The sequence below is a fragment of the Marmota marmota genome, unplaced genomic scaffold (genome assembly GCF_001458135.2).
Source record: "Marmota marmota marmota unplaced genomic scaffold, marMar, whole genome shotgun sequence".
Lineage (NCBI taxonomy): Eukaryota > Metazoa > Chordata > Mammalia > Rodentia > Sciuridae > Marmota > Marmota marmota.
In genome coordinates this window covers 32,912,366-32,935,895 of record NW_026000016.1, presented here as the reverse complement: position 1 = coordinate 32,935,895, position 23,530 = coordinate 32,912,366, and the positions used below count along the sequence as shown (strand labels likewise).

Below are 23,530 nucleotides of genomic sequence, written 5' to 3'. Positions count from 1 at the left end.
AAAGAATGGAGACCTCTCCAGGAACGGCAGCTTCTGGTCCCTTTTCAGCTGATAAGCAGGAGGGCATGTGGGGCTGACCATGCCTGGGGCTGGGAATGTAGGTCTTCTTGCCCAGAGCGGCTGAGGTTCTCAAATTCCAGTGGAAAGATCACTGCTTTGTTTGGCACACACAGTCAGCTGGTTGAACCAAAGTTTGGTCGTTTTTTAATTTTTGTTGCTTTGTTTTCACTGTAGTATATGGAGGAGCCAAAGGAAAGAGTTCAAGCCAAACGAGAACAGGAGAAAAGAGCACAAAACCAAATCATCCTTGGTGGGTTGGGGAGAATTATATGCAAAAGCCGAGGAAAAAAACGTGCCAAAGGGAGAAGGATCTGCAGAGAAACAGAGCTGCAGGAAGGAGGATGGGCAGCAAAGTCCCTGGCACTAGGCCCATCTTCTGGCCACCCACTCCCACAGGAAAAGGACATTAGGAGAGGGGGAGTAACCCTTACCTCTTCTGCGGTGACCATGGCAATCACATTCACTCCTTGCTCCCACACCATCTGCCAGAAGTCGTGGCATGTGTGTGGCAGGGGCCCCTGAGTTGCTATGTAGTGCCATTCTGCCCTACCAACCACCACCTGCAAACCAAGGAAAGCATCAGGAAATGAACCAAGTCCAAGATTGTCATCTGCTCACCCCCGTCCATTTGTAGCCACCTTCCACCTGGAGTAATACTTTTTAGACTAAATGGATTAGCACAACTCTCAAAACCTCTGTCATGTGTTTCTCACGTGAAGACAGTTTTTTTACTAAGCAAAATATATTCGCTCAATTCTTGGGGGATCTGCAATGCGTAGTACATACACACACATATATATGCCCACATATAGGTGTACATATGACAGTGTATGACATGTATACATATAAAGTAAAAGGATTTACTTGTAGCACAATAGTTAAGCTTACTCTATACAGTGTACCCCAATATTTTGATTTTTTCCTTTATTTTAATTGATTTCATTAAAACACACATATACTCATAGACGTACACACAAAACTAATTGTGCCCATGAAATGGGTTTCATAACCCCCTACTGTGATGATTCACCATTTGAAAAAGTGTTCTGTGACATCCTCTGAAACAATTAAAAAAAAAAAAAGTCTCCCACAGAATAACATCCCTTCTGGAGTAATATCTTTCTGCTGCTGACCTGATATGAAGCATGTCACAAACCTCTGTTGTTAATACAATTCTGCAGTGCCATGTATGGCAGAAGTGTTATGAGCTCACTTGTCAATGGTTCATGTATTATTGATAGCTCCACTTTGTGCAGCACCATAGCATCCAACTGAACTATGGAGTCATGAGATAATTTTGGATAATAAAATTATTACCAGCTCAGGATGATTGTGGGAGGATAATTCTGTAGCTATAAATACCAGCTGCAGAGAATCATATGTTGAGCCCAAAGCATTGACAGTCACGTTATCAAGGTGAAACAGTAACCTTTGGAGGAATTCTTTCGACTCCCCCTTCGATTCTTGGGCCTTGATAATGCAAAGACAGGCCTCCTTATCATTCATACAACGTACGCCTCTCGAGAGTTCCAGTAGCAATGAGGTGATCACTGTCAGAAACTTTTCCCCTTCATTTATTTTATGTAACCACATACTAACTTGATTCAAACAAAAACAATGTCAGTTATTGTCTCATTACACAAGATGTGTTTAGGTCAAAGCTGGCAAGAAAAATCCATTTTTCAAGTACTGGTGGGAGATAACATTCATATATTCACTGGCTAGGAGTTTGGTTTATTTGAATTGTGATTTTAAACATTAGCCTCTCTGGCACCCCACATATAGGAACCATAAATATATGCAGAGAATGCTGCAGCCTGGGGCCTTTCGGCATACACCAAGTATTGACAGGAGGCTATTAAAAACTGTGTTAAAAACACAACAACCAATGCTACTGAGGTAGATTTCACAGATGTGATTCCACCTCTGGAGCAAATAAATCTCTGTTCTGTGTTAACAGCTGCTTGGAACCCAGGAAAGAAAACACTGGCAAAATACACAATCTATTCCAAAAACACAAGGACAAGTTCTTGCAAGCTCTATGGGTCTATTAAAGGCACCCATGTCTACCCCAATTCAAAGATAAAAAGTGGGTCTCAGAGAACGCTGAGGAGGGGAAGGCATCGCAGTTAACAATACCCGACGGGTATCATTTACACAGAGTGACAGTTCCCCCCACCCCCAGAGAGCAGATGGAAAATGGTGGAAGAGATTGGCCAAAGAAAGAGGACAGAAGAATATTGCTTGCAAGATTTTAACAGATACTCTATCAAGAAGCAGCTGTATCATCCGCATCTTTGACTACATTATTCCGGTCATTATTTCATAATCTAAACCAAGCCCATCATCAGTTACTTGAGTTTCCTAGGGTTCATTCTCAAAAGCAAAAATACTTTTCTAATTCTTAAAAAAAAAATCATGGTTATTTATGCTTTGTGCTCCTAAACACTATATCCAACCAAAGGTTGGTTGCATTCAACAGATACACAAGCCAGACATCTACCTACACTTAAGGGGCTCAAAGGAACTTCAAGATAATTCTGCTACAGTTGAAAAGTTCCATGAAAAAATGAGATAATTCTGGATGGGGCCAGAAACAGATTTCTAAGGCTTTCAATCACAATGGACTATTGAGGTCAACTTTGTGTTGTTTCAAAACTTCCAGTAATAACTTAACATTAGTACATGAACAAATTCATCCACTTCAGAGTGCAGACCAAATATGCAGATATTAGTAAATTACTTAGGAAATATTTAACCATATGTACATATGTATCCCTAACTATAAATTCTATCTGGGGTTTACTAGCTATGAATTACTGAGATATGAAGAATAAATAAAATTTTAACACCAACTCATTGACTAATGTGGCAAACCTTGCAAGATTCAATATCAACTACATTTTTATGGCTTGCATATAAATTATCCACTCTTCCAAATACCATGACAAACTGAGACTTTAGCTCTAAAATGAATAACCCATAGTACTTCAAGGGAGAAATGACAGTTTCTGTTGCTACTGAACAGGATATAAACTTCAATGACAATAACACCTACAATTCCCAACATCTCTGTCACCTGCTAATTACAAACTGACAAGGACAACCCCCACATTCCCCCGTGACTTTAGGAAGGGTATTTATGATGTGCATAGAGATGAAAAAGCTCCTCTGTGATAAACAAGCTTCAGAAAATAGCTGCCCTAAGGTTTTGCTGAGGCTGTTCATCTTCCTTCTCCCTACAGTGACAGACATCCTTTCCAGTTGACTAAGAAAAGCATGGGAGTTCAAAAGCACTCCCTAGGGGACTGGGGACAAGTCAGGAAGTACAGTTGCAGCCCATGTATTTTTCTTCCTGCATTTCTCTCCCTTCACCCAGTGATCTTGCATATACCTTCTCACCTTGATATGGGAGGCATTGATGTAGCCCGTGTTGTTCTCTTTGGTTGGTATCAGCTCCACCCGATTCTCCTCATAAGGGACAACTTCACGGATTCGGCTGCGTTCTGCATTTTCTGGCAAAGCCGCGGTGCTAAATATGCCGTTGGCCTTTTTCTTTGGGATTTGCTCATACTCTGTGAACACCATTCCCTCTTCTAGCTTCTTCTTCAGGGTTCTGAACTGCAACAGAAATTAATCTTCAGTTCTCTGAATTACCTATCTCCAAATCTCCAATAAAATACCAGAGTTCTTCCAATATTTGCAATGACTGTGTTAGGGGATTTCAAGACATAGAACTCATTCAGCACTTGATTACTGGGTTTCATTTGTAACCATATTGCTAGTTCCTCTTGTCTCATAACCATTCTTTCTCATGCTATAAAACAAATCTGTAAGAACTGGTGAGAGCTGAAATTCAAAATCAATACTTAGGTTATTAGTACCTACTTATAAGTTCTAATGATAAGGAGGTGGTTAGTCTTCATTATCCAAACATCTAGTTCTCCACTTACACAGGTGTTTTTACTGAGCTAAATTTTAAGATGATACTGATCTACAGTTGTATTTCTCCGAGGATTAGGTACCCCACTCCCTTTCTTCCCTCTCTGGCCAAACTGCTAATTATAATAATGTGGTATTAATTGGAAGAAATGATCTTTCCGGAGTTTATTCTGGCTCCAAAACATTCTAATACCAAACATATACTGGCAGGAATCTGACGCCCTAATGTTACTAGCACTCTATTATAAATTTATGCAGCCCATTCCTTAACCTCCTGACAGCAATTTCGGGAACTGAAGGAAATCTTTCATCACCTGGAAATATTGCCATGCCACAAATATCTGCTTTTAAAAACCCAAGTTCTCACAATGCATTGTCCTAACAACTATAAATCAGCTTCGTTTCATCAGCATACAGGGGAACAGCATATTGAAAGAAACTTATAAATGCTTGCATAAAAGCATCACTTCCTAAGAAATGGTAATTATTCACAAAAATCACAGAAATAGAGAGAGACAAGCATGGTTTCATTTTCTCCTCTTACAAAAAGGGAAATATGTCAAAAGAAACTGAATGGCTTGATCATATGGCTCATTAGGGGCTGATCTTTTGAGCCAGCAGTGACACACCAACGTGATTAAGAAACATTAGGTGCTGAGAAGCATGGATTGAATACAGCACTCACTAGATCTTCCTAATCTCAAATTGAAGAATTCATTCTTCCAACAGAATCAGCATGTTTGGGCAAGGAGAGCGCTTTGGGATCTTAAGACCACAGAGAAATGAATCATGCACCTGACTAGCCCAGCACTTACCCTCTCATCCATAGGAACTCGGGTGGCATCATGTCGACTCTCTTCCCGCCCTGAGACCCGAGCCACCGAGAGCCCATTCAATGCTGCCAACATCAGCGGCCTCTTCTGTGCCTCCAGGCCTGCCATCTTCTGCTTCTCTAGATTCTTGCAGCAAGAAAAGGCATGTTCTCATTGTTTATATACCAGTAGAAGGCTGGAATGTGTTTTAATCTTCCCAAATCTGTAACTCCCCAGCCAAGGAATGCAGACACTCAGTAGGGCAAAGTCAAACACAGCCCTCCCATTCCCACTGTGCCTGAGGAAGCCAGTTCCTACAGGACTCCTGTGCTTTTCTTTTTAATTCATTATCTCAGTAGATAAATAGATAAATGACATTCTAATAAACATACCAGGCCATAAGGCTCACAAAAACATAAGGGTATGTACAATACACTTTAGAAGCAAAGAGCTAAAGGGAGGTGTACATGAATAATCTGATCCAATTGCAATGTAGGTCTGTGCACAGACTGAGTGGTGTACAGCTTAGAAGACAGTTGTGTTGTTGATGGGGAAATCCAGGCATGAAAGTGGTAGAAGAAAATCTTCTTAGGCTTCTATCCTGAGGGATTCAGACTGAGGATGTGAATCTTACATTTAATATCTGGCTCTCGGGGCACCTACTGGCATCAGCCCCAGATAAAAGAACTAATATAGTTTAGCAAAGTCACAATACTAATCAGGCTGGGGCCTCCTAAGATGAGCTACAGGCATTGACCCTTGGGCTCCATCCAGGGGAGATGGTGGGACATCAGTGGATGTAGCTAACTTTTGGGGAGAACGTGGATGACAGCTGAGCAGACTTCACTCAGGGGAAGCTGCTGACGTTTTTCCCCGGCCTTCACTTGTGGCTTCTCACAGCCATACTCTGTCCTCACTGGGTGGCACCTATAGCCTGAACCCAGCTCAGTCAGGGCTTAGTTTATTGCCGAGCTTCCTCATGTCTGAAAACTGACAGAGAGATACGAAAAACCTGGTTTTACTCACTTCAGACAACCCACTAGCCCATTTCCTAAAAGTAATTTTGTCTGAGATGGTAGAAAAGAACAGAGGGACTTCATTAAGCTTAGAAACAGGTGAGATAAGAGAACTGAAAATGTGGATTGAAACCAAAGTGAACGCAACTTTCAGGCTCATGTGACTGCCACAGATGAAGGGGTCACCCATCCTACTCTGGTTTTTTCTTTAGCGGTTCTTTTCTTAATTTGGCCACTTATAAATTTACTTCCTAGGGAGTTGTCTCAATGAAGTCACGGTGCCATCCAGTGCATAGCATTAGTGGATTACTGCACGTGGGGTGAAAGGGATTACCCAATTCCCTAATATGGGTCTCACTGGCACTACAGGGTCACCTACAATCAGAATAAGGCCTCTGTGAGTGAAGTTGACACCTGTTCCTGTGATGGGCTGACCCAGCAAACAAGCCAAAGGTGCATTTAAGAGGACGGTTAACTGAGAACGGTGAAAAGCAGCCACAGACTTTTGGCTTGAAGAAACCCTTAATAAAATAATCTTGATTTCTCAATTCCAGGCACCCTCCTAGGTGAAGATATTGGATTAGGTGTTGAGTTCTTCATTAGTATGCTTTTTTATTTTTAGTTTTGTGAAAGATAATTTTGCTTATGTCACTTCTTTTAGTTGGACTGTTTCAAAGTTTAAGAAAGCAATAATTCCAGAAAAACCTCCCCAGGGTCCTCTCAACAGGTCTTCTTGCCATCTTTCCCCTGCGCTATGAGGTGGTCCTGACTGAGCCCAAGACCAAAAGGAACTCACTTGTTTTTCTTGGGAAAGGATTACTACAACTGAGTGAGAACTGAAACCCCAGAAATATTTAAAAAAAAAAAACCATCTCTTGGCTTCCTCTCACTAATCCTGTTAGTTTTTCACCAGAGAACAATAAAATAACAACTTAAAGAGCTGATCTGTCTTCTTCTCTTCTCTAGATCTGACTTCTGGTTAGGAGCCGGAAGCAATAAAGTATCTTCCGGGTTGCACTAGGAGCAAGCAGGAGCCCAGCAGGCAACAGGCCTGAGTCATCCATCAAATAGACAAGGGGCTCCAGAACCAGGAAAGCTGCCCAGAGGGCAAATTCTCACCATACCTGTCCTCCACCTCCTACCCCAGCTTCTATCTGCCTTAAGTTTCTCATTGTCTTCTTATCTACAAGGCCCTAGATGGCTGTGGCAGCCTCCTCTCTCATCCATTCCCACCAAGCTGGCAAAAGCTACCCATCCGAGATGGAAGGGATGCTGCTTAGGTGAGGGGGTGAGGTTCTAGTATCTGTCTCCACCTTGGGCTTCAGAGCCTCTGGCATCATCTTTATCCACCCTGCCTGGCCACCTGGCTCCATGAAGACTCCTTCCACCAAGGTCAGGGCTCTGGCTGAGGGTGGCAGTCCTTGAACTCCCAGGCTTATAAGGTTTGGGGAAAATAATCAACAGGGAAAATGAAGTAGCATGGGGTTATGATGTAAATGAAACTAAAAGTTAATGAGTGAAATTTGCTGGTTGCTATTATCCACATGGATAGAATGAAATAGCATATGGGAAAGAACAGCAGAATATCCCTCGTTCTTCTGTGATAATGTAAGATGCTGGAAATCAGGGACCTGTGCAGTGATTTGGGCTATAGGCTATTTGTTTAATGTGGGTAACGAGAAGAGGACAAATATGACCCAAATGAGGTTACAGGACCATGTGGACACCATTAAGTATCAACTTGGCAGGAGAAACAGCTAAGCTGAATGCTTAGACTGATAGATTCTTGATGCTAATGTTGCTTTTAAGAGGCCCGGGGCCAAGAAGTGTTGAAAACTGCCTTTAAAACAATCAATTACTTTTTCCAAGCTGGGAAAGCTCTCCCCTCAAAGCACCCACCCCACATTTCACTCCATCCCCAGCCAAAGGTTTTCTTTGCCAGAGGTGGAGGTACGGCTTCATCATTTCCCTCTTGGTTTGCAAAAACTGGAAAAAGTTATGCCTCTACTGAATTCTTAGCACTGCTTTACTGTTGGCCAAAAAGGCAAGGCTGACTGTGTCCTTGAGGATTTTCTAAAGTAACAAATTTGCTATGGATTAGTTTTCTGAACCCAGCAACGTGGCTTCCTTAAAACTTTGGTCCTTGATTCTTCTCTTCAGGTTGATTCCCAATGATGAGTTTGGAAGACTTAGAAATGGAGTCTAGTGAACTTCATCAAAGCAAATTTTAATGACAGCTGTCTGGAGTTCCTAAAAGGTCCGGCTACCTGATGGTGCAGCTATGGTGAATGAAAAGAAGTCAATCTGGGTTTGATTAGTCATGTAATCAAATGATTTTTTTTTAAGAAAGTGAAAATTTCCAGGACAAGCAGCAATGGAGATTTTTAAAGTAATAACTACAATCCGACAATGTTCTCATTACTAAGAGATGGATTCACTTTATTGTTCTGCATGTACATTGACTACCTGCGTAGTCTTGCTCTGATAACATAATTGGCCTTCTAGAGTATACATATTCTGAAGAAGGGTTATTCGTATCTAATGTTAGGATGTATCTTCAAATGTAATAAGTATGTATGTATATATCCAAATGAGTGAAATTTTTATCGAACAAATATGATAGAGAATTGAAGTCCAACAGTAAGCTCCCAAGTTATATATCCAGTTACTAAAATTTTCTTGAATTTGTGGTTAAATATCTATTAGCACAGTCCTGACAATGTAGCAAGCCATCTTGACATACAGAACCAAACAGAAAGCTGTACACTAAGCTGGGTGCAGTGGTATATCCTACATGCAATCCCAGTTATTTGGGAGGCTAAGGAAAGAGGATCACAAGATCAAGGCCAGCCTCAGCAACTTGTGAAACCCTGGGATGGGTGTAGGGTGGGTGTAGCTTAGTGGTAGAACACTTGCCTAGCATGCACAATGTCCTGGGTTCCATCCCTCAGACCACTAAAAAGAGAAAGAAAGAAAGAAAGAAAGGTGTACCCTGTAGGGATATTGTTCTTCTAATATCTGACAATGGAAAACAATGCATCCCCCACACCGCCCCCGGCCCTGAAACCAAAAACACAAATGTTCAATATGGAAAATGAAAAATCCCAAGGTAGTGTGGCCTTAGAAAAGGAAGTGGAAAAAAAAGCCATACACTGATAGCTTTCATCTCTTTCAAGATAAATCCTTTTCAGATCTGGCCACTGGTGGGGAGAGAAAGTGTTTCATCACACCTAGAATGACATCATCCCCCTCTTCATCATCCCCTAATCTCATCCAAGATAAACCCTCTCCAGGTGCTGGCCACTGAACCCAAACCCCCGAATCCAGATTTCTAAGTGCTCTAACTGACATGCTCACTAAATCACCTCTCAGTAGAACCTCCAAGCCCAAACTCCTCCTTTGGCCAGTGGCTCATTTTCCACCAGGAGAGTGGGTCCATTCCTGTGGGTGTAATGCCGTTCCTGAATAAAAGGCTGAGATGATCCGTGAAGTATGTGTCCGGCCTGGTCCTTTCATGCTAACCATGAAGAGATGTAGATAGGCAAGCTTCTAGCAGCAACTGGAAGTCTGAACCCTGAATAGAGAGCAAAATCCTGGCCCTGACCTAGGCACTGACCTCGATAGCATCCTAACTCAATTTCGTAGCACTTTGTACAAACCAAACCCACTAGAAGTCATGAATGAGAATGGAAAACAAGGTCTGGTGAACTGAAATGCTGCCTGTTAATGCCCAGTGATTCTGTAAACACATGGCATGTTCCCTGCGAAGGCCTCACGCCTCCTTCAGTGACTCCAGTACTTGTGCTTTCCCACTAACGATGCCCTGGGAGGAACTTACCCTAATCATCATCTCTCTTTCTATAATGCTGTCTTCCAGGGAAAACATTTCCGACACGGGTCTCTCCTTCACAGGCTCTTTTTTGACCCGCTCCTTCACACTTGTCAGGTCGGGTTCGGAGATGGACGGCCCCAGAGAGGACCCGTTGATGGCCAGCTGATCAGTTCGGGAGACACTGAGGGCCTTGGCCGGCCCGTGCCTCATTACCCGGGCTCTGGCAATGGCAGGAGGAAGGTTCCCCTGGTCTTGCCTCAGAGCCCCGTTGCTAACACTCTTCCTGGGCCCGGGGTACTCGGGCGGGGGCTTGTTTGGAATCCGGGCCAGGGCGGCCTGCAGCTGGGCGCTGTACTCCATCTTCCCCCGCAGCACGGGGATCTGCGGCACCGATTCCGGGGCCTCCTCCTCCTCCTCGCTCTCGCTGCTGTGGATCAGCATGGTGGCATCGGAGAACGTCTTCTTGTGGTGGTACTGAGGAAGCTGGTGGACCTCGTGGCCACCGGGCCCCTCCTCTGGAGGCCCCTGCTCCCGCAGCGTGTTGCGGCGGGCCATGGGGATGTTAAGCGACTTCAGAGTCATGGCCTCCATGCCTCGCACCATGCTGTTCATCACCTCCAGGCTGTGGCGCTTGTTCACCGTGCCATGGTGCTTGGTGGCTGTGAGGGGCTCGCTGACCTCCTGGAGAGACTGGTGCACCACGGGAGAGCTGTCCTCTTGGAAGGTCTTCACTGACAGCTGCACCTTCCGTGTCACCAGGTCCGGACTACTGCCACTGACGTACTTGTGGCGGTGGCTGGCGAGGTCTGGGGTGCTGGTGGCAGGGCGGGGCCGCGGGTAGGGGGGAGGTGGCCTGAAGAGATAGTTCTTGAGCATGTGGGCGGTGCTATAGTTATGGCTGCCTTGGAGCTGCATGTTGGCCAACTCCGGGGTGCTCACCGTGTGTGAGATGGCACTTGCCCCCGGCTTGCTGGGCACCGTGGCGTTCTTCGGGTTCATCTGGTCAGATGGACTGACAAGTTTGTGACTATAGCCCCCTTGTGGCCCATACGGGACCGTGTAGGGGTGTCTCTCACGCATCTCCGGCTGGCTGTACACCAGGTCCTCGGGCTGGTTGTAGGCGTGGGTGTTGATGATGTTGAGGTTCCGCAGAGACTGGCTCTGGCTGTCTGCGTGCATCATCCCCCTCTTCATCTGCCGCATGACCGTCTCATAATCGGGGGTTGGCCTGTAAGATGGCACGATGATGGCACTGTGCCGGTGGCTAGGGATGTAGTCAGCCCGCATGATGTCGCTCCCAGGGATACTGAGGTTGGAGGAGACGGGAGAAGCCTGGATGAAGCTTTGGGAGCAGCTGAGGGAGTTGACACTGTGAACGCTACACACACTGCCATTGGTGACAGTGCCATTTAAGTAATTTAAGTCCAGGCTGTTGTGAGAATTGCAATACAAGGCCTCTTCATTCCCATGGAAAATGCTGTCTGTGAGAAGTCAAACAGAGACATATGAATCTTCATAATCTGCTTCAATAAAGAGCATCCCTACATGTGTGAGGTGACTTATTTAAATTTCAATTAATTTTAATTTAAAAAGTGAGATTCCATCTTCTCTACCCACATATTCCACAGGAGAACTAATAACATCTTGGATGAGATGTCAACACATAGAAAGAACATCTTGGAAAGAGTGAACCTAAACAAAGACACACACACACGGCACAGATGTCACCTACGTAAGTTCTACATTTTGCCATGAGCTTTATAATCAGACACCAACAATGGCCGTGACCTTGGATAGCCCCATCCTCTTGAGCAGGGCTCAGCAACAGGACTGGCTATTTGGGCTAGAACATCAAGAACTTCAAAAGGGTGACAGTTTCCTCTAGTACTTGGACATGCTCTTTCTGACTATAATGGAAAAGGTCCCTTTACCCAAGGGACTACTGAACTTTCATCAAGAAACCAGACCAATTCTGAGACTAGGAGGTTAACATGGCTCACTCCTTCTGAGGCAAAATTAGAATCGGGATTTCTTTCAGCCATTCCTGAAGTCTTCTTCTGGCTCTGGTTCTGTCACTGAGATCAAGTCAAGTAAAAAGTAACTATAGTGTGAAGAAGTACTAAAAGAGATATAAAAGCCATCTTCTCAAGTCAGGCCCATTCCAGATGCCCAGTGTGTCCTTAACACATGCACAAACCCCAGGAGGGCAAACTCTTACCAAAGTCCCTTTTGTGGTCTAAATGCATTCGCTATCACACTACAGATTTAAGCAAGAGCAAAGCAGAAAAAGACAAAGTCAAGCTGGGTGAGGTGACACAAACCTGTAATCCCAGCAGCTCAGGAGGCTGAGGGAGGAGGATCACGAGTTCAAAGCCAGCCTCAGCAAAACAGTGAGGCACTAAGCAACTCAGTGAGACCCTGTCTCTAAATAAAATACAAAATAGGGCTGGGGATGTGGCTCAGGGGTCGACTGCCCCCCCTGAGTTCAATCCCCAGTACAAAAAAAAAAAAAAAAGACAAAGTCAGAAAAGGTGAAAACCAGAAATGGTGACTGAAAATATTTAACCAAAAGGAGGAATGTGGACACAGACTGGATTGGATAAGACAGGCAGGAAAAGCTAGAACACAGAGACCAAAGTGTTGCAATTTATCCACCCCAAGGGGGATTTGGTGTCTTCCCACAGAAGCAACTGCTTATAAAATGTACTGTTGTATCATCCAGGAGGTGATAACATAAGATTTTTTTTTTTTACCATCTCCTGTTTTTATATGATAATTAAGATATTGAAGTTCACATCCAAACACAACCATTAACCTCTCTGCATCCTAGCTTCTATTTCTATAAAATGAAAATAATAATAGTACCTATAGGTATAATTTGAGGATTAAATGAGACAATATATAGCAAGTATTTAGAAGAGTGCCTGGCATATTTTAATGGCTCTATAAATGCTGATTGCTACAACTGTAATTGTTATTACTAATGGAATGGGCTTTTTCATGCATTCTGCATGGGAGATATTTTTGGAGAAAAAGAAAAATAAAGCAGATTTTGTTTATTCTGAGAGGCAACAAATAAGTTTGCTAAGAAAGGGACTGGAGGGAGACATGAGAAAAGTGTTAAAAGAAGAGGCTGAAACTGTTCCTTCCAGTGATAACTGGATACCTGTATTCTCTTTCTTTTTAAAAATTTTTTTAGACATTGATGGACCTCCTTTATTTTATTCATTTATTTATTTGCAGTGCTAAGAATCAAACCCAGTGCCTCACACAAGCTAGGCAAGTGCTCTTTCTCTACCACTATGAGAAACTGGCTGCTACTACAAGCTCCTGCTGTTGGCAAGGAGGGTGAAGCACACTCCAGGTGGGCTAAGCAGTCACTCTCTTCTCTAGGCCCACTTATGACAAGGAGGAAGCAAGAACTCGTCCCTGCCTTGACCTCACCTCCAAGCAGCTGATTCTGGGGCATTCTTCTTTCAGGGGTAATCGATATCCTAGGTCTTCCACAGTAGCTGCTGGCTACTGTCACTCAGACAATGACAAAGTTAAAGTGAAAGCATCAATGTCATAAAAGCTGAGAACTTCTCTGTTGCTTACTGGTACTTGGCTTTGTCTTAAGAAGGGAGATGGCGGGCCAGTTACCTTGTGAAGTGTGTGTTTCCGAGTACTGCTCGCCACACTGCATGTGCACGGGAGGCAAAATGTACGGCTGCTGTCTGGGCTGAAACAGAACACAGCGGAGCTGGGGAGAGCTTTGCCAGAGAACCGGCCCCAGCTGTGACAGTCCCCATAACCCACAACCATGGGGAAACACACTGGTGCCACTCTCCCAGCCGCCCCTCCGACTTACCCCTCTCCCACCCATCTGTAACCGCATCTCATCACCAAGTTCAAGGAAACAAGGGAGAACCTGAGCAACTGTCTCAAGGTCAGAAAGAGAAAGAGGCCACAATCAAAAACTGGGTCAGCTATTTATTCTCTTTTTCTCTTACACCTGCAAAGTTCTCTATGCCTTAACAGGTACAATCAGAGCAGATTCATTATCATGACCCATCCAAGCTATAGAAAGGAGAAAACTTGTTTTGTTCTATTCAACATTGGCTCCCCCCGAGCTCCTATTCATCAGCATAACCCAAGACCTTTGTCACAGGTCCACAGCAACCTCAAATAGGACAGGGTTAGTGTTAGGATGAGTCCAGGGTGAATTTATATAAAAATCTAAAAATGTGACCTACAACATTGAGTGTGTGGTTCTCAAGGTCACTTACTCATCCTTCCCACAGCAGAACCAAATGTGTGGGAGAGGCCTGACAGGGAATTCAGTCTAACTGTCTACTTCCCACGCCAATGCAGAATCTTTTCCATTAGACTCCTAAAGATGGCCATTTAGACTCAACGTGAATCACTTTCCATTGCACAAGAGGGGAAAACTTTTAAAGAGAAACAAAAAAACTCAACGGATTGAATATTTGGTGAACTGACAAAGGAAATTTGATGATTCTTAGATGATCTGCAAGTTATCAAAAGCTCAACAGGTTTTAGTTTCCTATCAAATCAAGCTCCTCCCTCCCTGTACCTTGAACATTATCCATATTACTTATATATTGAGGTTCCAGATAAATTTGTTGGATGAAGGAGTTTTGATGAGAAGAAAAAAAAAAAAAAAAACCTGAGCATTATAAACCACCAATCAAGATGATCTCTCCTGTATCTTTTAGTATAGGTTTGACTTTAAGTTGACTGTTTCAGGCAGAGAACTTTTAAGAAGCTAACATCAAACCAAGAATCCCAGAGCCAGCAGGGGTCACACTTTCTCAGCATCTTTGAAGAGAAGAGCACTCCCCAGTGTTAGATGCTAGGGAAATAACTCTCATTTTCTCTAGAACAAATAAACGGCAGGGCACCAAAAGGGCAAGTAAGAAGGTGATGGATATAAAGGATCAAAAATCTTCAAGGAATAAAGAAGGAAGAAATAAAGAATTGAGATTAAACTAAGAGGACAGTGTCGGGTACCAAGGAAAAGTTTTTCTAAATACTCCCAGGTGTTCCTATGGCTGATTTTTGAGTTGCAATTTAAAAATATTTCCCCCCTCTTTGGCAATACATAATTCAACTAAAATTTTCCACAGTAGCACTGTTGGTTTTAAGTTTTTTTTTTTTTTTTTTTTTTTTTTTTTTTAACAGTGCAGAGAAATTTGTAGAAGGGAATAGAAATTCATGGCAGGCAAAGCTGGTCTACTGCCTCCTCCTGCTCTTATTTTTTTTTTTTTAATTCAACAAGCAAATGACTGTTTATGAATTGGCACAGATATATGAGCAAAGGAAGCTAATCCTTCAAACACGATTTCAGGATTATATTATTTATCTCATATCTTTATCTATTCTAATATATTATTCTTTTTCTTTCTAGATCCGCTAACACAGACACAGATTAGATGCTATAACACAGGCAGCAAGAGGGATGAGAAAACAGCAACGGGCAGTCCTGGTGACTGGCAAGGAAGACAACAGGCCACATCATCTGGTCGTACTCTTGCTCATTAATGGGGAACTCTGGGTGAACAATTTAAATCCAAAAAATCCAAAAGGCAGGGGAAAGGGGGATGCCCTGAATCTGTCTTCCTATTGATTATCTTCATCCAAGTAAGAAAGGTAAGTTTCTGCCCCTTCTCTGGATAATTAGGACAAAATCAGATCACAACATGGCCTTAAAACCCTTTGCCTCTCATGAAGTTTCCTGGACATAAATGAGAAATGATCTCACTAATTAAGACCCTTGGACTAAAAAAAAGAAGGAAAGTCACACTAATAAGGAATAGAAAAATAAAGAAACCAGGGCCACAAACGAATCCACTGGTGCTCCTGGGGAAATTCCAGAGGTTCCCACCAAATGTCCACGGCAAAGGGCCACATGTGAGATACTGTGCATAAAAATGAGATTAATAATAGTAACATGGAGATTCAGTGACTCTCCTTTGATGATATAATGGCTCAGCTCTAGAATTCTGGAGTCCATGTCCATGTATTTTCCATAAAAATAAAAAAGTTTCCCTCCACAACTTTTAAAGAGTTAAATACGTGCTAATATATATGTATATATATAATATATAATATATGTATGTATATATATATCTAATATATATGTACATATATGTACGTATACACTGTACACATAGAAAAACTCTAGTGATACCCCTATCAACTCAAAGGAACTGTTCACCTAGAAAAATAAAAAGGCTATGTGTTTATTTTGACTATGTATAAAAAGTCATAACCTAAAAAATAAAAGAATGTGACAAAGCACGCAGACTTTAAAGGAAACTAGCTAGTCATATCTATTACATTATCGTTGAGTAATCTGCAAAATAGAACACAGCCATGGTTCCTTATTCATGTGATGAAGAGAATAGGTTTTTTTTTTTTTTAATAAAAGAAAAAGAAGCTAAAGGTAAGGGAAAAAGTAGATCAATCCAAATTTTGTTGGCTAATAAAAGCCTTAAAAATTTAAGTTTCATAAATTCTGTATCAGATACTCTGAGACAATTAATCAGATTCATTCTTTTATTTTCTCATTTAAAAAGCATTTTTGTATATTAAACTAGTTTATTAAACTCTATCTGTAGCAGTCAATACAAAAAAAAAATGTGTGGAACTTGTAACTGAGAACATTCCTTCAAATAAAGACCAGAACAGATGAACAAGTGGAGAAAAACACATAGTATGTTGAATACTAAAAGTACATAGTCACATGGACCTGGAAAGAGAATTATAGGGGTGCACCTCAAGTCACACCTAGATAATGATGGTCACATAAGATGGGAAAGCAGCCTGGACAACATGACATCATGACAACACTACTTAGCAGGGCGGTACCCTCCTGAACTCTCACAAGATCTCCCCTGGTCATGATGCCCTGCTCCCCTCTACCTCAAAGTGCTAACACAACACTCCATCCAAGTCAGACTACTGGACTGCTGAAGATTCATACGTACCAGGGAAGATCGGCTCCAGGTGGGCTGGCGTCTGATGGGGGGTGGCGAATTTGATTGTCTACGTGAAAAGTTGAAAAAATGAGAAAGGCCGTTATTTCTGATCAGATGTAAACAGACCAGACAGACAGGGAGAGAGAGAAAGGGAAAACAGACGAGATCAGTGAGAACACCCAAACACGAAGGTTGTTCATTTCTGGATGCTGACCTTTTTCATTCTCCTCTTTATTCTCAAAATGGTTGGGATATCTGATACTGTGTAACAAGTTTTACAAACTGATAATAAAGGAATAAGGCATATTTATAAAGATTCTGAGAGAAATAAGACTGAAAAACATCAGCATTATTATGTATGTTAAAAAATTGTACTCTTGTTCTCTGGTGTGTGTATAAAATCTTTCATAATAAAAAAGAGAAGAAGAAAAAAATATTTTCAGAATGCTTCCAGCCAAATGATATTTCAAAAGTAGACAAAATACTTTGTGTATGACCATAAAGAAGCACTTTTATTAAGATAATACATATTAGAAATATTTATCTGACCAGATGGAGTTTTTTGGTTTGGGGAAGAGATTTTGGGGACTGAACCCAGGACCTTACACAAGCTGGGCAAATGCTCCACCACTGAGCTACATCCTCAGCCCCTGATCAGATCCTTTACAGTTGAAGAACATGGATTTTCTTTTTTTTTAAAAGCAGAGATAAAGGAGAGTGGGAACTAGGATACGATCAAATTCTTCAGAACTGAAATCAAAGGTGCCTTTTGGCAATGGGTCCCAAATGCCATAACAATATTTCCCCTATTCCTCAGTGTTAATAAAAATAAAAAACAAAACAAACAAAAACCGCAAAGACAGAAGAATTTTTCATTAAGTTAAAGTTCATCAATCCAACAGCACTCTCCTTATTCTGAGTGCCACCTTCTCTCTTTGGCAATAAAGTAGCTTTTCTCTTATGAAATGATGTAATACTAAATTTTTTAAATAACTGGCCAAATACAATATCACCAGATTTAAGTTAAACACATTCCTCCCATCCTAGGAAGCCCCCCCAAAGCTACACTTCCAGATGACAGTGAGCAGCTCTGCAGAAGGAGAGGCAAAGACAAAGGCAGATCTTGGTGGTTAGCGAGTGGAGAAGGACACTGGGGAAGGACATGCTATCCCTACCTGGGGAAGGAGGCTGCTGAGGCAATGCTATTTCGTAACCCTCCAGAGGGAGGCACCAGGTCTCAGCAGAGCTTGTGCTGAGCTTTGGAAATTGTATATAGAATTCAATAGGTATATGGAGAGAAAGACCCACATTTTAATCAGATGAGAGGTGAGGAAACGCCCACACCATGTCAGGAGAAAGAAAGAGTTATTGCGGAGGCAGAATAAATACCAGAACTGTGCCTTGGTTTGTAGTCCAATATGCAACGTTCGTGAATATTAGAAGGAAAGACGACAAAAGAAATACTGATACGCAGTAAATTCTATAGTAAAGCTATTTGCTGAGAAATGGTTAAATCAGAAGACTACAGTGAAATCCACTGTTCGGAACTTTTTTTATTCACCCTACAGAAGACAGCCATGGAATTCTTGTTAACATCAAGGATGCTCCCACAGGTCAAAGGCAACACCGCAGAGTGGAACTGCACAGAATGACCAGGGAACCTGCTCAAAAGAATGGTGTGTTTGGGGGAGAGGGGCGGGTATGCGAGAACATGTCCACGAGAAAGACACAGCTGCCTAATTTAAACTCCCCATCAGTCCTTCTGATTTGCCTTTGCCAACTTTGTTGGTGGGCCTAAGTGTATCAGATACACATTTTGACCCCAGCAGTGACCAGTTGCAGTGCTTGGCTTGAAAAAGCCTCCATCACATGGAGAAAAAAGTCTGCCTTGACCTGGGAATCCAGTTCTGAAGCAGCCACGCTCTCCGCAGCACCTGCACTAGGGCAGCCTCGACCACTCTTGGATGTGCCCACTGTGGGAGTGGAAAAGCAGCTCGTCTCTTGCATTTACATCCCTGACGTTCTTTGAACCAAAATTAAACACCTTGGATGCCCAAACTGTGAATGGACTCCGCTGAGGAACGTCTTTTGAAGGCAACTAAGGTAAAGATGAGGATAGAGCGAGCCCCGGCACGCTATCTCCGAGGTCAGGCCACGTATAAGTGCCCTCATCAGACTCCCCTTTATCATCTTTATTTCCAAATTAAATTAAAAAAAAAAAAAAAAAGACACGCAGATGTGTGACAACGCCGAGCGCCTTCCACATCTTCCTCTAATTACCCTGGCCTCTCATTTGCAGTCAGGTGACATGACCCAGGAGCACACGCAGGGTTAGCCAACTGTGTGAGCGGAACGGGGCTGAGGATGACAGCAGCGTCTTCTCTTTCAAGTTGGCTCACCGCTCCGTTACCCACTTCTGAACATACTCCACATCTGACGCGAAGGGCACCCTGGCAAATTGGGAACTGCTCGGCTCCTCCGAACTCAGAGCCGAGGGTTGGAAGGTACTAATGTGGCCAACCCATCCAGGCAGTCAAGCGCTCACAGTCAATTTGCGGATCGTTTTCTCTCTAGGCATATGGACTACACGAGACAGTCTTCATCATTAAAGTTCTTTCGCTCCTGCCCGGCTTTAGCCTACTTCTTTGGCTTCTACAAGGATCAAGGGAAAAGAGTAAATGGGAAAAGTGATCTACGCCCTCCCTGGAGCACACGCATTTGATCTGAAAGCGCCTTCTAGAGAGAGGGTGAACTAAACGTGTACTTACTCAGTGCAGATTTTGTTTTGTTTGTAAAACTTGTGCCGTGTTGTAAATAACCGAGAAATATACTTGGCATTTTCGATATCATCCTTGGAAAAAAGAAGAGACGAAGAAAAACAAAATCAGTTTGATTAGATGCGCATTTTACTAGGATCCTCTAGGCTGGGACACATCCCTCCCTCTCTTCGTCTCAAGTATAAAGTGACACATGGGCCAGGAAGCAAATGAACCTGAATTTTCAGTGGCAGCTGTGTCTACAGAGTTCACCAAAAAATGGCAGAAAATGTGAAGGAATTCCTTATGTCCAAGGCACTGGGTCTGCACTGATAAATTGGAATCCTTATCTAATTCTGAACCAAGTCCTTTTAAAATAAATAATTGAATCAAGGCAAAGCATAGAATATAAACACCAGACTTCATTAAATTGGAAACAGTGAGATGCATGAACTGCCCCGGCTCTTGAGGAGGAACCCAAGTGGAGGTCAACTGCTCAGCTGACTTTGATTAAGCTGGGGCTATGATGGGAATGGAAATCCAGGACAGCCAGCTGAAGAAAATGCAATGTAACATAATAAGGGGTCACTTGATGAGGGCTGCAACTGAAGTTCCAAGGAACAGAGCACAGCAGGCAAGGCTATCACAGTAAATAAGGCACCTAAGAGAGCCCCAAATCTAGAGTCCAGAGTAAGCTTGGAAACCTGCCTTCTTGAGCATGATACTTCACCAGCACTACCCTGAAATGAGTAGCGATAACACTGAGCAAGTATTACAAAGACTCTCTTCAATAAAATATTTATTCTCTTAAGATAGGGAGAACAAGGAAATGATATTATGAATTGAAAAGTCAAAAGGCACGTTGTTCATTGAACCCTCTCCATCCATTTTGCTTACCGTGTGAAAGAGGGCAGTCTCTTCCTTGTTGATGAGCTCCAATAGAATGGTCGACTTGTTGTGAGTGATGTTCCCGATGTCATTCCACCTGGGACAAAAGAAATGCAACTATGTTTGTCCACAGATGATCCCTGCATTTAGTTCCAGTATGGGAGGGTTCTGTCTGCTACTGTCAAGTCACATTTGACAAATTACAGTTTAACTTTTTAAAAAAGTTAAATGTTTCTCAAAGGACAGAAAAAGAGGAAAAATGCAATGTGTATCTATTTACACAGGCAAAAATTATATGTATATGTAAAATGTATCTAAACACTGATATTCATAAAATATATTTTCCTTTATGAATAGGTATGAGAATAATTTCTATGAGAACTTCGTGGCCCTTTTCCCCCATATTTCCAACCTGCCAAAGAATTTCCCATGGGCCTTGCTCCCATGACCCCTGCTTTGTAGCATAAAAAAGCACAGTATTAAAAAGTCATGTTGCCAAGAGTCTAGACTGAAGACTTCACATGGACTCTGTGTTGCAATGTCCACTACAGCTCAATCATCCCATCGAGAAAAAAATGTGTACGGAGTAATACTACTCCATAATGGTGATCTAGACACGGGTATACATGTGAATATACACATAAGAGAATTTCCTTCCTTGTCATGGAGACCTTGTCTAAAATGAGATGCAATGAAATAAGCACCAGGCAAGAGAAGACAAGCCAAGCAGTGGCTTTCTGCTTGGAGCCAGTTCACTGTCTACCCTTCATTCAGTCCTAACCTGCAATTTCCTGCGCACTGTATTCCGTCACGCACCTGTCAGCTCCTTATGCTTCTAGCATCCCCTGCCTGGATAATTCTCCTAAGACTCAATACCAGAATTCCCTTCTCCAAGAAGACCTTCCTCACTCCTCACCATCCATGTGAAAAGAGAAGAACCTGCTGGAGTCCTCTATTCGCCACCACAACATGTCTTAAATTTTTACTTCCGTGACAAGCTCTCAAAGTAGACCCAACATGGCCCTGTGGGGATTCTGCTTCTTTTATCTGTGTTCCAAGCATTGAGTCAACTACCTCACATAGATCACTCAATAAATATTTGCTGAAAGAATGAAAAACAGAATGAGGGGCACGACAGCTCAGTGGTAGAGCACTTGCCTAGCATGCATCAGACCCTGGCTTCCCTCCCCAGCACTGTAAAAATAAAAAATGTGAAAAGTAATACTATGGCCTCTCGTCTGTACCGAGAAGGATTCTTATACCCACTTTAGAGCAAACAAGGAAGCTATTTCTCCTCCTACTTTAGGGAAGAGGCCATTTAGACTCGAATGAGTCTGACTCAGCCATTCACTCTGCTGGTCAGGGAGGGATGAGTTCTTCACTTGGGGTTTCCAGATTCCCAGTTTCCAGCCATCTTTCCATTACAGCAGCCCAACTGTGTTTAACACATGTGCTGTGGCACGACTCTACTGTGCTCAGCCCAGAGTGCTGCCACCTCCACCAGATTCTAGCTACATGAACTCATGGCTACATGCTCCTCAAGAGACAAAAGAATGGGTTTCCTCTGGCTCCATTCCTTCAAAGCAACTGCCAGAACTCAACAGACACTCTGCTCTACCATGACTTCACTCGGTGGCACGGTGAACATGACACTAGTAGAAGTCATATCCTGTAGGGGCTTCAAGAAAAGGGCAATATCTAGAAGCATAGGGAACAGCAAAACTTGTGAGTAGCTTAGGCTCATCACACTTCGATGCTGCTATTCTTTTTCAACTCACCCCAATAGGTATTGTGTAGAACTGGTCTACTTCCCTTCTGTAGGATAAATGAGAAACTGAAACATCAGTTTAACTTGGAGAACTGATGGGACAAAATGTCTAGACTGCTTTGAAAGGGCACAAAAATTTAGAGTTACCACTCTGTGATTATTCCCATACTTTATTCAGTTGATTGACACTTTGTTACAGGTGTATGGAGTTGACTCTGAATATGTTCAAAAGTCAAAAATTATATTCTGTTCCAAGCTCTGAAGATCTCTCTCCCCATTCTAGCTTCACTAATGTCTCTATTCAAAGAATAAAAATTAAAAAAAACAAAAAGGCATAACAATAATGGCAGGGTATGGACCTTGGGAAACAAAAGCAATCAAGAAGGTTTTGGATGGAAATTGATCTCAAAATGCTGTAATAGCTGATACAGAGAGTATGTGGTTGGTCAAGATTCACTTCCAGAAGTGGGCTGTGCTTTGTCTCTGACAGCTGTCTTTGATCATCTGCCCTAAATGCAGAGCTCTGCCTATCAGATGTATATACAGGAAAGCTGCTCTTCCAGTAAGCAATGAGCCATACTGCCCTTGTAAATGAAAGCAAGCTTTCCAACGTTATAATAGAATCTATGGGCACCAATACCAAGAACAAGGTCATGGATATAAAATGGGACATGGGTACACCACCATATCCCTACATTGAAACTATTTGTGTTAAGTAGAAAAGAGGCTTCAAGTGTCAAAATAACTTTCAAAAACTACCAAAGTATTTAAATTTGTTACAGTAAATTGAATGCTTTTTAAGGTACATTTTTACAAATAATGCCCTTGCATTACTATAAAAGTTAGTTTGCACCCTTCCACTCATGTGGTTAGGTAGAGGGTGCAGAACAAGGGAAGAAGTCAGTTTTTTTTTTCTTTATTTTTTTGTAGTTGTACACAATAACTTTATTTTATTTATTTTATTTATTTTTATGGGGTGCTGAGGATCGAACCCAGGGCCTTGCACATGCGAGGTGAGCACTCTACCACTAAGCCATAACCCCAGCCCCAGGAAGAAGTCAGTTTACATCCAGCAAGTGATCATGGATAGTCCCAACAAAAATAACTGTCAAGAGATGATCTGAGTTGGGCACAGTGGCACATGCTTATATTTCCCAGCAGCTCGGGAGGCTGAGGCAGGAGGATCACAAGTTCAAAGCCAGATTCCACAAAGGTAAGGTGTTAAGCAATTCAATGTGACCCTGTCTCTAAATAAAATACAAAATAGGGCTGGGGATGTGGCTCAGTGGTCGAGTGTCCCTGGGTTCAATCCCTGGTACCTCACCCCACTTCACTCCCCCCAAAAAGAGATGATCTGGAGAGCTGATTCCAACCACAGAGTTTAGTTCCACTGTTCCAACTCAGTGGGATTCAATGATGCATTTTCTGGAGTCGGGGGGAAGAAGGGGTTTCCCCTCCTGAATGAGGCTTTCA

At 42.6% G+C, this 23,530-nt stretch overlaps 1 protein-coding gene and 1 long non-coding RNA gene across 6 annotated transcripts in view; one reads left to right on the top strand and one right to left on the bottom strand.

Moving 5' to 3' along the window:
• The window catches only part of Ptpn14 (protein tyrosine phosphatase non-receptor type 14), a 175,275-nt gene that overhangs the window by 19,275 nt on the left and 132,470 nt on the right, over positions 1–23,530 (bottom strand). For all 5 annotated transcript variants that reach the window (XM_015483646.2, XM_048809391.1, XM_048809392.1 and 2 more), the window contains exons 9-16: positions 20,299–20,386; positions 19,414–19,496; positions 16,655–16,712; positions 13,305–13,383; positions 9,669–11,143; positions 4,818–4,961; positions 3,463–3,681; positions 492–620 (exon numbers count right to left, since the gene is read on the bottom strand). In XM_015483646.2, coding sequence (XP_015339132.1) covers positions 492–620; positions 3,463–3,681; positions 4,818–4,961; positions 9,669–11,143; positions 13,305–13,383; positions 16,655–16,712; positions 19,414–19,496; positions 20,299–20,386 — 2,275 coding nt within the window. The remainder of the gene's footprint in view (positions 1–491; positions 621–3,462; positions 3,682–4,817; positions 4,962–9,668; positions 11,144–13,304; positions 13,384–16,654; positions 16,713–19,413; positions 19,497–20,298; positions 20,387–23,530) is intronic.
• LOC125618484 lies at positions 11,696–23,377 on the top strand. The gene is made up of 2 exons (XR_007349784.1): positions 11,696–12,052; positions 23,271–23,377. It is a non-coding gene; the product is annotated as an uncharacterized LOC125618484 (long non-coding RNA).